The 14283-nt window shown below is 34.9% G+C and overlaps 1 protein-coding gene across 1 annotated transcript in view; it reads right to left on the bottom strand.

Annotated features, from left to right (window-relative positions):
• Window positions 1-1159: 1159 nt before the first annotated feature.
• The window catches only part of LOC100370720 (nephrocystin-4-like), a 37858-nt gene continuing 24734 nt past the window's right edge, over window positions 1160-14283 (bottom strand). The window contains exons 20-31 of the mRNA XM_085508484.1: window positions 11808-11866; window positions 10996-11163; window positions 10579-10774; window positions 10117-10206; window positions 9550-9706; window positions 8907-8989; window positions 7585-7670; window positions 6743-6914; window positions 6141-6249; window positions 5450-5568; window positions 3978-4073; window positions 1160-3251 (exon numbers count right to left, since the gene is read on the bottom strand). Coding sequence (XP_085364610.1) covers window positions 3111-3251; window positions 3978-4073; window positions 5450-5568; window positions 6141-6249; window positions 6743-6914; window positions 7585-7670; window positions 8907-8989; window positions 9550-9706; window positions 10117-10206; window positions 10579-10774; window positions 10996-11163; window positions 11808-11866 — 1476 coding nt within the window. The 3' untranslated portion in view covers window positions 1160-3110. The remainder of the gene's footprint in view (window positions 3252-3977; window positions 4074-5449; window positions 5569-6140; window positions 6250-6742; window positions 6915-7584; window positions 7671-8906; window positions 8990-9549; window positions 9707-10116; window positions 10207-10578; window positions 10775-10995; window positions 11164-11807; window positions 11867-14283) is intronic.

Here is a 14283-nt window from a genome sequence, read left to right as displayed (position 1 = left end):
AATTAATTCAAAATTACTTGAACTTGAGATATTAATGGGAATGCAGAAATTATGCAAATGAGGTAACTAATATGAACAGATCTAAGTGTAAAACTAATAAGGTCTGCACAATGTACCAAGTTTCATTGAAATGTGATTAGAACCAAAAAAATATAAATTATTATGCTAATTAGAGAATTAATATGAACAGATTTTAACCCAAAATTAATCAGGCTGTCTATTGTCCTAGAGCATTTACGTACCAAGTTTTTACTTGAGATACCAGTATTAATTAATTATGTTAATTAGGTGATTAAGAAGCATAAATATTTACCAAAAACTAATATGGTGTATAGTCCTAGGTTCATTGAAATGAGATGGGTACTCTTTAAAAGTTTCATTAAAATCCAATGAGTGGTTTTTTAGACATCAGTGCAACAGCCAGAGAACAGCAAAAAATTAACTAATTATGCAAATTAGGTAATTAATATGCACAATTATTTATCCTAAAACTGATCAGGTCTCTGCATAGTCCTATAAAATCTATCTCGCAAGGCTCATTGAAATGTGATTAGTAATATCAGGCGAAAGCTGAAAATTATTGAATTATGCTAACAAGGTGATTAATATGCACAAATATTTACCCAAAAACTAATTAGGTCTCTGCACAGTCCTCAAGTAACTGTGTACCAAGTTTCATTGAAACGTGATCATTACTACTCAAAATATCAAAAGCTGAAAATTTATTAATTATGCAAATTAGGTAATTAATATGTACTGATATTACCCTAAAAACTATCAGGTCTGTGCAGTGTCATATGAAATCTATGTACCTAGTTTTATTGAAATGTTATGATTAGTACTTGAGATAACAGTGGAAAAGCCGAAAAATTTATCATTATGCTAATTAGATAATTAATATAAACAGATTTTTACCCAAAACTAATCAAATCTGCAAATTAGTTCAGAGCATCCATGTACCAAGTCAAAAGTCAAAAAAACAATCACATCTTTTTTAATTTTTGATTGTTGTATTTGAATCATTGCATTTCATCACATTCATAGATAGATACATTACAGAGAATCAGATGCAAATCATATTTGAAAAATAAATAAGTTAAAAAAACTAAATAACACGACTCATAATAACTGAACAAAATTACATTTTTACATATGAACATTATTTTTTTTTCCCACAATTTATAATAAAAATATTGCTGATTTTTCTGACTCTCCCAGGAACTTACTAAATTATTTCTAGTTAAAATATGATAAAATGTAATCAGTTTGCAGGAGATGGTAGTAAGCATAACAGTGGAGAGAAGTGACATCACTGTAATGTAATGCTCAAAACGCTTCACATGCGAGAAATTTAAATATAACTTTTGCGCATGAATCAAACAGTCAAATATTTATATCAAAATACATGTTGCAAAACCACTCTCCAGTATCAAATGTTTAGTATTTTTCAAAAAATATACAATATACAAGCATATTCATATAACTGTAACATTAGAAATCATAAATATCTATAAACTTTGACAACATTTTAATTGGTTGTTGCGTGTTGGATCCACATTGTTGACCAATCACTGCTTCATGTTCAACCATATAAAATAATACCAACAAATTTTATTTTCGCTGACAGCTAAGTCCGCTATTAAAACTAAGTGAATTCAATAAAATTGTTTCCATATCCCTGCATGTCAAATCCACTAAGAGTAAACCAAGTGAAAAATTTCACCTATCGAAGTACTTGAATGACTATCATTGTTTTATAAATATATTGTTTATAATATTTCAGCTATATGAAAACCCCAACACATCAGCACCATAAATGTACAAGCAATTCAGTTCTCGAATATATGTACAGTATTAATTATTGATCGCTTATAAGTTAATAAATTACAACCTTATGATTCTATCATCTTCAGTTTATGAATTAATATAATAATGATTTGTTGTTAGACATTCATATGATGCATCACTGACGTACACCTCTATGAGATGTAATGTCATTGACGCAGCAACAATAATTACCTTACTTATAATCTTATTTGGGTTACAGAATATATATTCAAATTAACCAAGTAATCCATGAATAAAAATCTTTCATTTTGTGTTATGACATACAGCATCACACACACTCAATTTGTTTTGATAAGCTCTCGAACGCACACATTTTAGGTATTTACACTCATGCAAAATCTGACTGTACATCACACTTTTTGTAGTTTGCAGCTTAGTAAAACATAATACTCTGACAAACAAATAGTATCTATGTTGTTAACTGTGCACATATGATATGATCAGAAGTGTTTGCATTCTATAAAATCTCAATTTTATTTCAAGCATAGTTGTGCAGCCATATTAACATTATTAACAGATGAAAGCTTTCATAGATAGTCACAAATTGTCAATATCTGTAGTATAAAAAAGCTCCAGTAGACGTATTAAAGTCAGGCAGGCTGAATTAACATATAAAACACCGACTGTTGAAGGCACACCGGTATAATACATCCAAAAAATAAATAGTTAGGGACAGTTTCATACTACTACTAGTATTAACATAAACAGAAGATGATGTGTTTCTCTTTATCTTAAAACTCAAGGTGAAACAGTCACTGTCACATGTCATGTTGGAAATTGATGCCATTCTGACGAATACATCGCTTGTGTGAAATATGTCACTAAAGTATACACAATTAAAATGCACGGTGACTGTGTGGTCTTTAATGATTGCCAACAATAGGTGATTTTCCGTACAATTGCGAGATCTCGCGAGATGCATGAAAGACGCGCATGGAATGTCTGCCGCAAAAATCGAACGATTTGATTTTGAACTAGAATTTCTTTATTTCGTAGCTTACATTGACTGGCCGATCTTCGACAGAGGAATATTGCTTCCGAATACCCTTACTTAATCAAAATTGCCTATCATCAAATGTGGACAGCACATTATTAAGCATGGAAATGTCCCCGAAATACTTTCGCGTTTGTCGAATCCCACGCGATGTTTGACGCGACTACGACGCTATGACCTTTGTTTGTCCTGTTTTTACGTTCGATTTCAAGCATAACGCGTGATTCTCGCAGTGAACGGAAAATGGTCTATTGTCAATGCTGCATGTCTACATGTATATTGCTTTCACACAGAATGTTTCTTCATTTTTGTCCTCAGCATCGTTTATAAAGATAAGAATCTCGGCACTTCCAGGAACCTGACTTGGTGTGAATCGTAATCCAATAGTGTGAACTTGACCAGCACCAATCTAGGAAAATCAAACAAATGGTAATCACCAGCTTAGAAATAATTATAACAATCTGGATGAAGAATTGGAATACTGTGAAATACTTTATTTTCGCTGGAATTCATTTTCCCTGAAAAAGCTTTTTGGGTGTTCTGTATGGAATTTATTTTCACTGATTTTTGATGAGTTGAATGTGAAATACATGTATAGGAAAAAAAGTATATTTGCTGGATTTTATTTTCACGGAATTATCCCTTCAGAGAAAATAAATTCCAAGTGAAAATAAAGTATTCTACAGTAGTCCATATACTAGTACACGAATCATAAAAATCTAACATCCTGGTACATTCTGTGGATATTGTTACTCTATAAACAGTAATTTTTTCTAATATTCAATAATGGATTCAAATTTAACAGGTTTTGAATTTTAATGCCATAAGTTCATTCTGAGGTTACTGTCACGTTCAGGCAAACTGTTCTATCGTAAAAAGAAAATGAATATTTTTCTGAACAAAGTCAAATGGTTTTGCAATTGCTTTTATGACAGTTTTTCTGAACACAGCCTTATCCTCAAAAGGGACTACTGCTTGCATTTTTGAAATACAATAACTACATGTAGGTAATTATCATTGTTAGTGAATTTGCACCCTACCAGGATGTATGGATTTGTGGAGGTCATGAATTTTCACTGACGTTAAATGTCACTATTTTCACTAGATTTTAAGTTCACAAACTTGGCAAACATACCTCAATTTTAGTCTCTTTGAACTGTAATAAATCATCTCGGTTGCTTCTCAGATTAAACACCTTCTTATAAGGATAGGGATTGGTGTAAGAGATACGCTGAAATGAACAACCATATATTTTTAGAATCTTAATAGTTATAACATAAATAACATGCATTATTATATATCTACCTCTTATGGAGTTTTAGAATATAATAACTTATTCACAGTACCACCATTCATTAATTATGTGTCTCGGACAATACCTTTGCTGTACAATGTACTCCAACATAAATTCTGTTTTTTTGTTAATACTCTTATATTACCGGTATATACAATACTATGCATCATGTATTGTCTTGAATGAGTTACTATGTAACATCCAATATCTTGAATGAGTTACTATGTAACATCCAATATCTTGAATGAGTTACTATGTAACATCCAATATCTTGAATGAGTTACTATGTAACATCCAATATCTTGAATGAGTTACTATGTAACATCCAATATCTTGAATGAGTCACTATGTAACATCCAATATCTTGAATGAGTCACTATGTAACATCCAATATCTTGAATGAGTTACTATGTAACATCCAATATCTTGAATGAGTTACTATGTAACATCCAATATCTTGAATGAGTCACTATGTATCATCCAATATCATGAATGAGTTACTATGTAACATCCAATATCTTGAATGAGTTACTATGTATCATCCGATATCTTGAATGAGTTACTATGTAACATCCAATATCTTGAATGAGTCACTATGTAACATCCAATATCTTGAATGAGTTACTATGTATCATCCAATATCTTGAATGTGTTACTATGTAATATCTAATATCTTGAATGTGTTACTATGTAACGTCTAACATCTTGAATGAGTTACTATGTATCATCCAATATCATGAATGAGTTACTATGTAACATCCAATATCTTGAATGAGTTACTATGTATCATCCAATATCATGAATGAGTTACTATGTAACATCCAATATCTTGAATGTGTTACTATGTAACATCTAATATATCTTGAATGAGTTACTATGTAACATCCAATATCATGAATGAGTTACTATGTAACATCCAATATCTTGAATTTGTTACTATGTAACATCCAATATCATGAGTGAGTTACTATGTAACATCCAATATCTTGAATGTCTTACTATGTATCATCCAATATCATGAATGAGTTACTATGTAACATCCAATATCTTGAATGTGTTACTATGTAACATCTAATATATCTTGAATGAGTTACTATGTAACATCCAATATCATGAATGAGTTACTATGTAACATCCAATATCTTGAATTTGTTACTATGTAACATCCAATATCATGAGTGAGTTACTATGTAACATCCAATATCTTGAATGTCTTACTATGTAACATCCATTATCTATAATTGTTTTGATCATGTACATAAAATCTATTCTAACCTGTTTATATCTTGAACACAAATACAAGGTATTCTTACCTTATTAGATCCTTTGCCACCCCCAACAGGTAATTGTAATTCAAATGCTTTGGATATGACTGGCTGTCTACATGTGACACATATCAACCATGATCTAACTAACTGATGGTATTCAGTATCTAGTATATACAGTCAAGGTTTTAACACAATTATTATACATCTGTCACCGCAACACCATAAGTTACAACGTGCGGTATTTTACAGGGTATTTTCATCCTACCATATCAGGAATATTCCAAATATGGAATGATTACGCACGTAAGCGTCCTCTAATAATAAAAACATGGCTGCCACCAGGACTCCATACAAAGAACTTCGCTAATTCTGTTCTAAACTTTTTAGATTTCGGCATTCCCATGATGTATCCTTGGTAGGAAAAGATATATAATAATTAGGTTGCTACAAAGATACCTCAAAGTATTTACTAAAACAGTATGCCACGCATCAACCTCCGCTGCGCGCAGGTCAATACTCCAGCTGTACTGTCTTCGTGCATACTTTGAGGTATCCTCGTAATAACCTTATATTATGTTTCAGTTCTACATCACTCAAAATGTTCTTTATATATTATTCCCATACTTTTATTAGATTTGAGAAATTTTCTAGAAGTTCAAGTCCAGTTCTATATAGAATACAAGCAGTAACAGAAGTCATAGTAAGTTGTCTATGGTGTATCTAAGCAAAAGGATACCAACTACATTAATGTACATGAATTTACTCCCAACTGAGGTAGGACGAACACCAACATGGATCTCATGAACAGAGTTAGCCAACAACATGAATGGTTCCACTGGCGAGATCTGAAAAAAACAAAAAAAACATCAGTCAACAAAAGATATCTCTGCAATAATACAGGTGTATGTTTTAATGGAAGTCAGATGGAGGGAGGAAGTGTTCCAACCATGCTTTGCTTGCTAGTTTAACACAGTAATCAACAAGTTAGTTCCATATTCAAAGGATTGGTAAACTGAATATCAGCAAACATTAAATCATACATAATTGGTACAGTATGATTTCAAGTGCTGACCTAGTCAGGAAGACAAGGTTTTTCTGATGTAAGATGTCAATAAGAAGCTATAGGTCCTGATAAGCACAGTATTTTTACCAAGCTCAGTCACTTAAATGCCAAGGGACTGATATGTTAATGTGTAAGGAAATAAATATGCAAATTATATAATATTAATTTACATATTATGCACCAAACAAGTAACTTCAGCTGGGATGAACACTGCAGAGTACTGGTATAAACACAATAACCTCAAGGACTAAGATATCTAGTATGGAATTTCTTACCTGCATTTCTATTGGATGGGATGAGAAGCATTGAGTTAGTCTTGATGATTGTGTCCCCCTTAGGATAAGTGAAAATCTACTGGTTTGACCTTCTACGCAGGTCACATCTACTCTTTGTAAGGCATGGATATAAAACTGCCATGTTTGAACTGGACGGGATAGGAATTGATCACTGAAAACAAAACAGAATTATTTCAATTATGTACTTGAACTGTGAACACCATGGCTGCCACAAGCCTGGAAATTTGTGAAAAAAAATTAAAACAAAATTAAAAACATGTACATGAAGGTAACACTAAGTCAGGGATCAGTAAAATAATAAATGGCCATGAATTATATTTTTACATCTTGTGATTTGCTCACATAATAAAAATAAACAAGACAAATCCATGTTCCCTGCTATTCTATGTAGGATCATAATAAACTGTATTGTCCCTGCTACAACATTTCAGATTACTGTAAAGGGATTAATTATTCACTGGATTTTAATTTTGCTTATTTCGCTGACTGGAAAATGCCAGTGAATATGTAAAATTTAGCATAGAACACGTTATTAAATGATAAACCCGTGAATTTAAAACCCACTGAATATGCCTGAAATGTTAAATCAGCGAAATTAAAACCAAGTGAAAATTAATAATTTTACAGTACTTCCCAGAAACAGTCTAGCATGTTTTACACAAAGCTCCAAGATTTCATTACTGATGATCGAAGGAAACATGACCCATCTTTGTCACAGGCTATCCTCAATAAATTGTATGTATAGTAAAATATTATTTTCATTAACAAAGTGTGATTGAAGAAAAGACGGAAATTAGTATGTAGGTCAAAGATGTACTTACCCATAAATAATAATAAAGAATTTCTTGATGGCCGGAGAAGCACCACATGCAACTTTAATAAACACATCTTGTGGTTCACCAGGTGCCTAAGAAATAAACAAAAAATAAATTTTGTTTAGATTACAATATTCCCAGGTGATGCAATTCCTTCTTCATGATCATGCCCTCTTCCTACACTGATCATGTCTGGCTCTTCCTTTAACAATGCCCTGTCCCACCCTTGTTCATGCCCTGATCATCCCCAATTTCTCCTCTGATCATCCCCAGTCCCTTCTTTAATCATGCCCAGTCTTTCCTCTGATCATGCCAAGTCCCTCCTCTGATCATCCCCAGTCCCTTCTTTAATCATGCCCAGTCTTTCCTCTGATCATCCCCAGTCCCTTCTTTAATCATGCCCAGTCTTTCCTCTGATCATGCCCAGTCCCTTCTTTAATCATGCCCAGTCCCTCATCTGATCATGCCAAGTCCCTCCTCTGATCATCCACTGTCCCTTCTTTAATCATGCCCAGTCTTTCCTCTGATCATGCCAAGTCCCTCCTCTGATCATCCCCAGTCCCTTCTTTAATCATGCCCAGTCTTTCCTCTGATCATCCCCAGTCCCTTCTTTAATCATGCCCAGTCTTTCCTCTGATCATGCCCAGTCCCTTCTTTAATCATGCCCAGTCCCTCATCTGATCATGCCAAGTCCCTCCTCTGATCATCCACTGTCCCTTCTTTCATCCTGCCCAGTCCCTCATCTGATCATCCACTGTCCCTTCTTTAATCATGCCCAGTCTTTCCTCTGATCATCCCCAGTCCCTTCTTTAATCATGCCCAGTCCCTCATCTGATCATCCCAAGTCCCTCCTCTGATCATCCCCAGTCCCTTCTTTAACCATGCCCAGTCTTTCCTCTGATCATGCCAAGTCCCTCCTCTGATCATCCACTGTCCCTTCTTTAATCATGCCCAGTCCCTCATCTGATCATCCCAAGTCCCTCCTCTGATCATCCCCAGTCCCTTCTTTAATCATGCCCAGTATTTCCTCTGATCATGCCAAGTCCCTCCTCTGATCATCCACTGTCCCTTCTTTAATCATGCCCAGTCCCTCATCTGATCATCCCAAGTCCCTTGTCTGACAATGACCAGCCCCTCCTCTGATCATGCTCAGTCTCTCCTCTGATCATCCCAAGTCTCTCCTCTGATCATCTCCTGCCCCTTTTTTAATCATCCCCAGTCCCTTCTCTGACCTTCCCAAGTCCCTTGTCTGATCATGACCAGCCCTTCCACTAATCATGCCCAGTCCACACATACTTTACATATGTTCAATAAGACTGCTTACTTACCACACGTTTTGATTCACATATCACATTGGGATCACTGCATCTTACAAACAAACCGTGAAGACCAGCGCCACCAACTGGAGCACCTAAAAAACAGCAAAAAATAATTTTATAAAATTTGCTACTTAAATCAGCATTTAGTAAATGAAAACCCTATTTATGTACCAGTGAATACATGTACTAAATGGTGAGTTGTATTGCAAGCCTTTTTGAATTAAATTGTTAAATAATATCATTGAAAACAATAGATACTTTCCAACAGGATATGATAAGTTAAAACTTAGGCCAGTAATGCAATTATTGAAACACATTGCTGATACCGGTATATCTGAACGTACACAGACTACAATAGTTTCTAATCTACCGACTCTATAACGCAAATTTAGAAATTAATTACTAGAACGACATCAAAATAATCTTGCAAGGTGTTCAGGCAACAAAAGCCACAATGAAATAACACAGTTGAAGTTGAAAACAATCTTCCATGCGGCAGCTTTGCACCCTCCAAAGGATATTAGACACATAGTACTCACTTACTAGAAATAATGTAATATTTATCGGCTGTTTATTTGGTGATTTTTTTACATGCCTCACTACTATGCAGTTATTATAAGTCATGATTATAATAACGTGATTTTATCTGTACCTGGTAATGACTGGAATGGTGGTAATCTGACAGATTTCTTGAGAAATGACTGCTCTGGATGATGAAACCTGAATGTCTGGTCAACAATCTGTGGTTGTGGTTCAATGTTTAATGATAGAATAGCAATTGGTCGGTCATCTCCAGTCTTGAAATATACCTGCAAACAACAAATAAACAGTGTTACTGTTAGAACTGCATGAGCTTATGTAAAAACTAAGTTTTTTTTTTTTTGATGCCAAACAACAGTTTCGAACATTCAATATCATTGTTGTCTCTCCTGCCTTTTTTTTTTATTATGTGTAAATTGCAAGAGTTGGTATTTTGCCAAATTTTCCATGTTTGAGACTAGGTGACTGTGTGACCATCTTCTTATCATAATGGCATTGGGGCAATTTACTGCGTTATCCTGGTGTCAACCAGGCCCAGTCACACACATGCCCCTGCAGACATTAACCAAAGTTTCCCCAAAGTTGCATTCATTAGTGAATAATCAATTACATGTACCATATTGTACAAAATACCAGGGTAGATAAGTTTTTATTTGGCCACAAATATTGCCAAAGATACCTTTGTGTTTCTTGACTGTAATGATAAGTCCACTTTATTCTGCTCTGGCATCTGCATATTAATCAGCGGCCTGTGAGGATTATATGGACCCTGAAATAAATTAGAGAAATCATTCAATAAAAGTTGTCCTGATTGGCTGCATACAACAAGTTTCCTGACTGGTTCTATACATTCTGCTTAAGACTTTAATTTAAATAGGTATGTATTGTGTACAAAAACAGACATGTACAGTAAACAGATTTACATGTAATTTCATGAAATCAGAAAATTTGAACATGCGAAAATGATCATGTACTTATGACAGGGAAGCCGCCAAGCCTTTCACAAAAATTATTTGAAAAGTATCGTGGCAGCAGGTTGGCAAACAAGCTCACGAATTGAATTGTAGCTTGGTATTTTAATAAACAGTTGGCTTGTTATAGACTTGTTATAGATATTTTAATCTTACAAATACAATCTTACCTGTGGGTGGACGGAATGATCAGCCTTGAAACTCTGATACTTGAGGGGTATATTAATACACTCTTTGGGTCGTAAGAAGACTTGAATTCCTGGCAGATCATTTTGTGCCTCGCCTGAAAACATATTCTCTTCTACTGGGGTATATGTTTCAGTCAACTGCTTGTAATGTCTCCATTCTCTGGTATCAGTCACAACTCTGAAAATTGAGAAAATGAAAAATGAAAGCACTGACACAATGACATCTCTCCGTTTTTGTATTTTATGTTAAATAGTTGTTATAGATTATTAATTATTATCTATGGACACTTGATGTACAAGGATCTAACCACATTTATGGAAACCATTTTATTGGAATGTAACACGTCATCCTGAGTTGATAGGATTGACAAAGTGTTACAAGTAAATGATGCAACTTACTGTAAATCAGGGTCGTCACACTGGATGTAGACAGTATGCTGTACGTTGTAAGGGTTTTTCAAGATAAATTCAAAGAATTCAGCATGGCCAAACGATGGATGGATTGTGTGCTCAGTGGTTATAGCCGATTGCAGCATGCTACGAATGCCTTCTTTCTTAGATCTTTCTCTGCAATGAAATCAGTATGTATTATAAATTTACTTGGAAGTGTGTAATATGAGGTTATGGCAATATACCACAAAGTATGTACCAGTATGAATGCAGCACAGTTGGAGTATTGGTCAATGTGTAAAACAGATCAATAGGACAGCAGACTGTGAATAGAATTATTATCAGTCTTAAAATAGCTGGGAATGTTTTCACAGGCTTCTGGCTGTTGTGAATATATTATGTTGATTATGTTTCTGAGATTATTCCTATTGAATGATCTCTCATTTGAACATTGGATGGGTTGGATATGCATGAATTGTGAGAACTATTTGAGTATTATTCTAGACAGATTCACAAAATAATTTTTACAGGGGTGAATCTGCATAAATCCATGTGCATCAGAATGCTACTCAAAATTATTTAGAACTTCAATAACAAACAATCCAATTGGATGTCAAAACAATTGACAACATTCAGAAATGCCAAAACTTATTGAAACTTCAATGTTTAGTAATTATTGCACAATTTGTGCAAATTCAGACGATTAAATTTGAATAATAGTCCCAAGACCCCTGATAGAAATGACAGAAGGGTGTAATATGAGAGAGCAACGGTGATGTGAAATTTTTTCTGGCCTTTGTACTTCACAAATCATGACTAACCTGTACACTTCAATGGTTTTTAAATCTCTGGCTCTTTGTATCTTCTCTTCTTTCTTAATCTGAAAATATCAATAACAACACAAATCTCAGACTCTACACATTACTGATTTCCCAACACAATTCCCAGACTCTACACATTACTGATTTCCCAACACAAATCTCAGACTACTCTACACATTACTGATTTCCCAACACAACTCTCAGACTCTACACATTACTGATTTCCCAACACAATTCTCAGACTCTACACATTACTGATTTCCCAACACAACTCTCAGACTCTACACATTACTGATTTCCCAACACAAATCTCAGACTCTACACATTACTGATTTCCCAACACAAATCTCAGACTCTACACATTACTGATTTCCCAACACAAATATCAGACTCTACACATTACTGATTTCCCAACACAAATCTCAGACTCTACACATTACTGATTTCCCAACACAAATCTCAGACTCTACACATTACTGATTTCCCAACACAAATCTCAGACTCTACACATTACTGATTTCCCAACACAAATCTCAGACTCTACACATTACTGATTTCCCAACACAATTCTCAGACTCTACACATTACTGATTTCCCAACACAACTCTCAGACTCTACACATTACTGATTTCCCAACACAAATCTCAGACTCTACACATTACTGATTTCCCAACACAAATCTCAGACTCTACACATTACTGATTTCCCAACACAAATCTCAGACTCTACACATTACTGATTTCCCAACACAAATCTCAGACTCTACACATTACTGATTTCCCAACACAAATCTCAGACTCTACACATTACTGATTTCCCAACACAACTCTCAGACTCTACACATTACTGATTTCCCAACACAAATCTCAGACTCTACACATTACTGATTTCCCAACACAAATCTCAGACTCTACACATTACTGATTTCCCAACACAAATCTCAGACTCTACACATTACTGATTTCCCAACACAACTCTCAGACTCTACACATTACTGATTTCCCAACACAACTCTCAGACTCTACACATTACTGATTTCCCAACACAAATCTCAGACTCTACACATTACTGATTTCCCAACACAATTCCCAGACTCTACACATTACTGATTTCCCAACACAACTCTCAGACTCTACACATTACTGATTTCCCAACACAAATCTCAGACTCTACACATTACTGATTTCCCAACACAACTCTCAGACTCTACACATTACTGATTTCCCAACACAATTCTCAGACTCTACACATTACTGATTTCCCAACACAACTCTCAGACTCTACACATTACTGATTTCCCAACACAATTCTCAGACTCTACACATTACTGATTTCCCAACACAAATCTCAGACTCTACACATTACTGATTTCCCAACACAACTCTCAGACTCTACACATTACTGATTTCCCAACACAATTCCCAGACTCTACACATTACTGATTTCCCAACACAAATCTCAGACTCTACACATTACTGATTTCCCAACACAAATCTCAGACTCTACACATTACTGATTTCCCAACACAATTCTCAGACTCTACACATTACTGATTTCCCAACACAATTCCCAGACTCTACACATTACTGATTTCCCAACACAATTCTCAGACTCTACACATTACTGATTTCCCAACACAATTCTCAGACTCTACACATTACTGATTTCCCAACACAATTCCCAGACTCTACACATTACTGATTTCCCAACACAAATCTCAGACTCTACACATTACTGATTTCCCAACACAAATCTCAGACTCTACACATTACTGATTTCCCAACACAATTCTCAGACTCTACACATTACTGATTTCCCAACACAATTCTCAGACTCTACACATTACTGATTTCCCAACACAATTCCCAGACTCTACACATTACTGATTTCCCAACACAAATCTCAGACTCTACACATTACTGATTTCCCAACACAAATCTCAGACTCTACACATTACTGATTTCCCAACACAATTCTCAGACTCTACACATTACTGATTTCCCAACACAAATCTCAGACTACTCTACACATTACTGATTTCCCAACACAACTCTCAGACTCTACACATTACTGATTTCCCAACACAATTCTCAGACTCTACACATTACTGATTTCCCAACACAACTCTCAGACTCTACACATTACTGATTTCCCAACACAAATCTCAGACTCTACACATTACTGATTTCCCAACACAACTCTCAGACTCTACACATTACTGATTTCCCAACACAAATCTCAGACTCTACACATTACTGATTTCCCAACACAAATCTCAGACTCTACACATTACTGATTTCCCAACACAACTCTCAGACTCTACACATTACTGATTTCCCAACACAATTCCCAGACTCTACACATTACTGATTTCCCAACACAACTCTCAGACTCTACACATTACTGATTTCCCAACACAATTCCCAGACTCTACACATTACTGATTTCCCAACACAAATCTCAGACTCTACACATT

Source organism: Saccoglossus kowalevskii, chromosome 15 (assembly GCF_978046115.1).
Source record: "Saccoglossus kowalevskii chromosome 15, keSacKowa6.1, whole genome shotgun sequence".
NCBI classification, from domain to species: Eukaryota; Metazoa; Hemichordata; class Enteropneusta; family Harrimaniidae; genus Saccoglossus; species Saccoglossus kowalevskii.
Note: the sequence above shows the minus strand (reverse complement) of the source record. Positions and strands in the feature narration are given on the sequence as shown.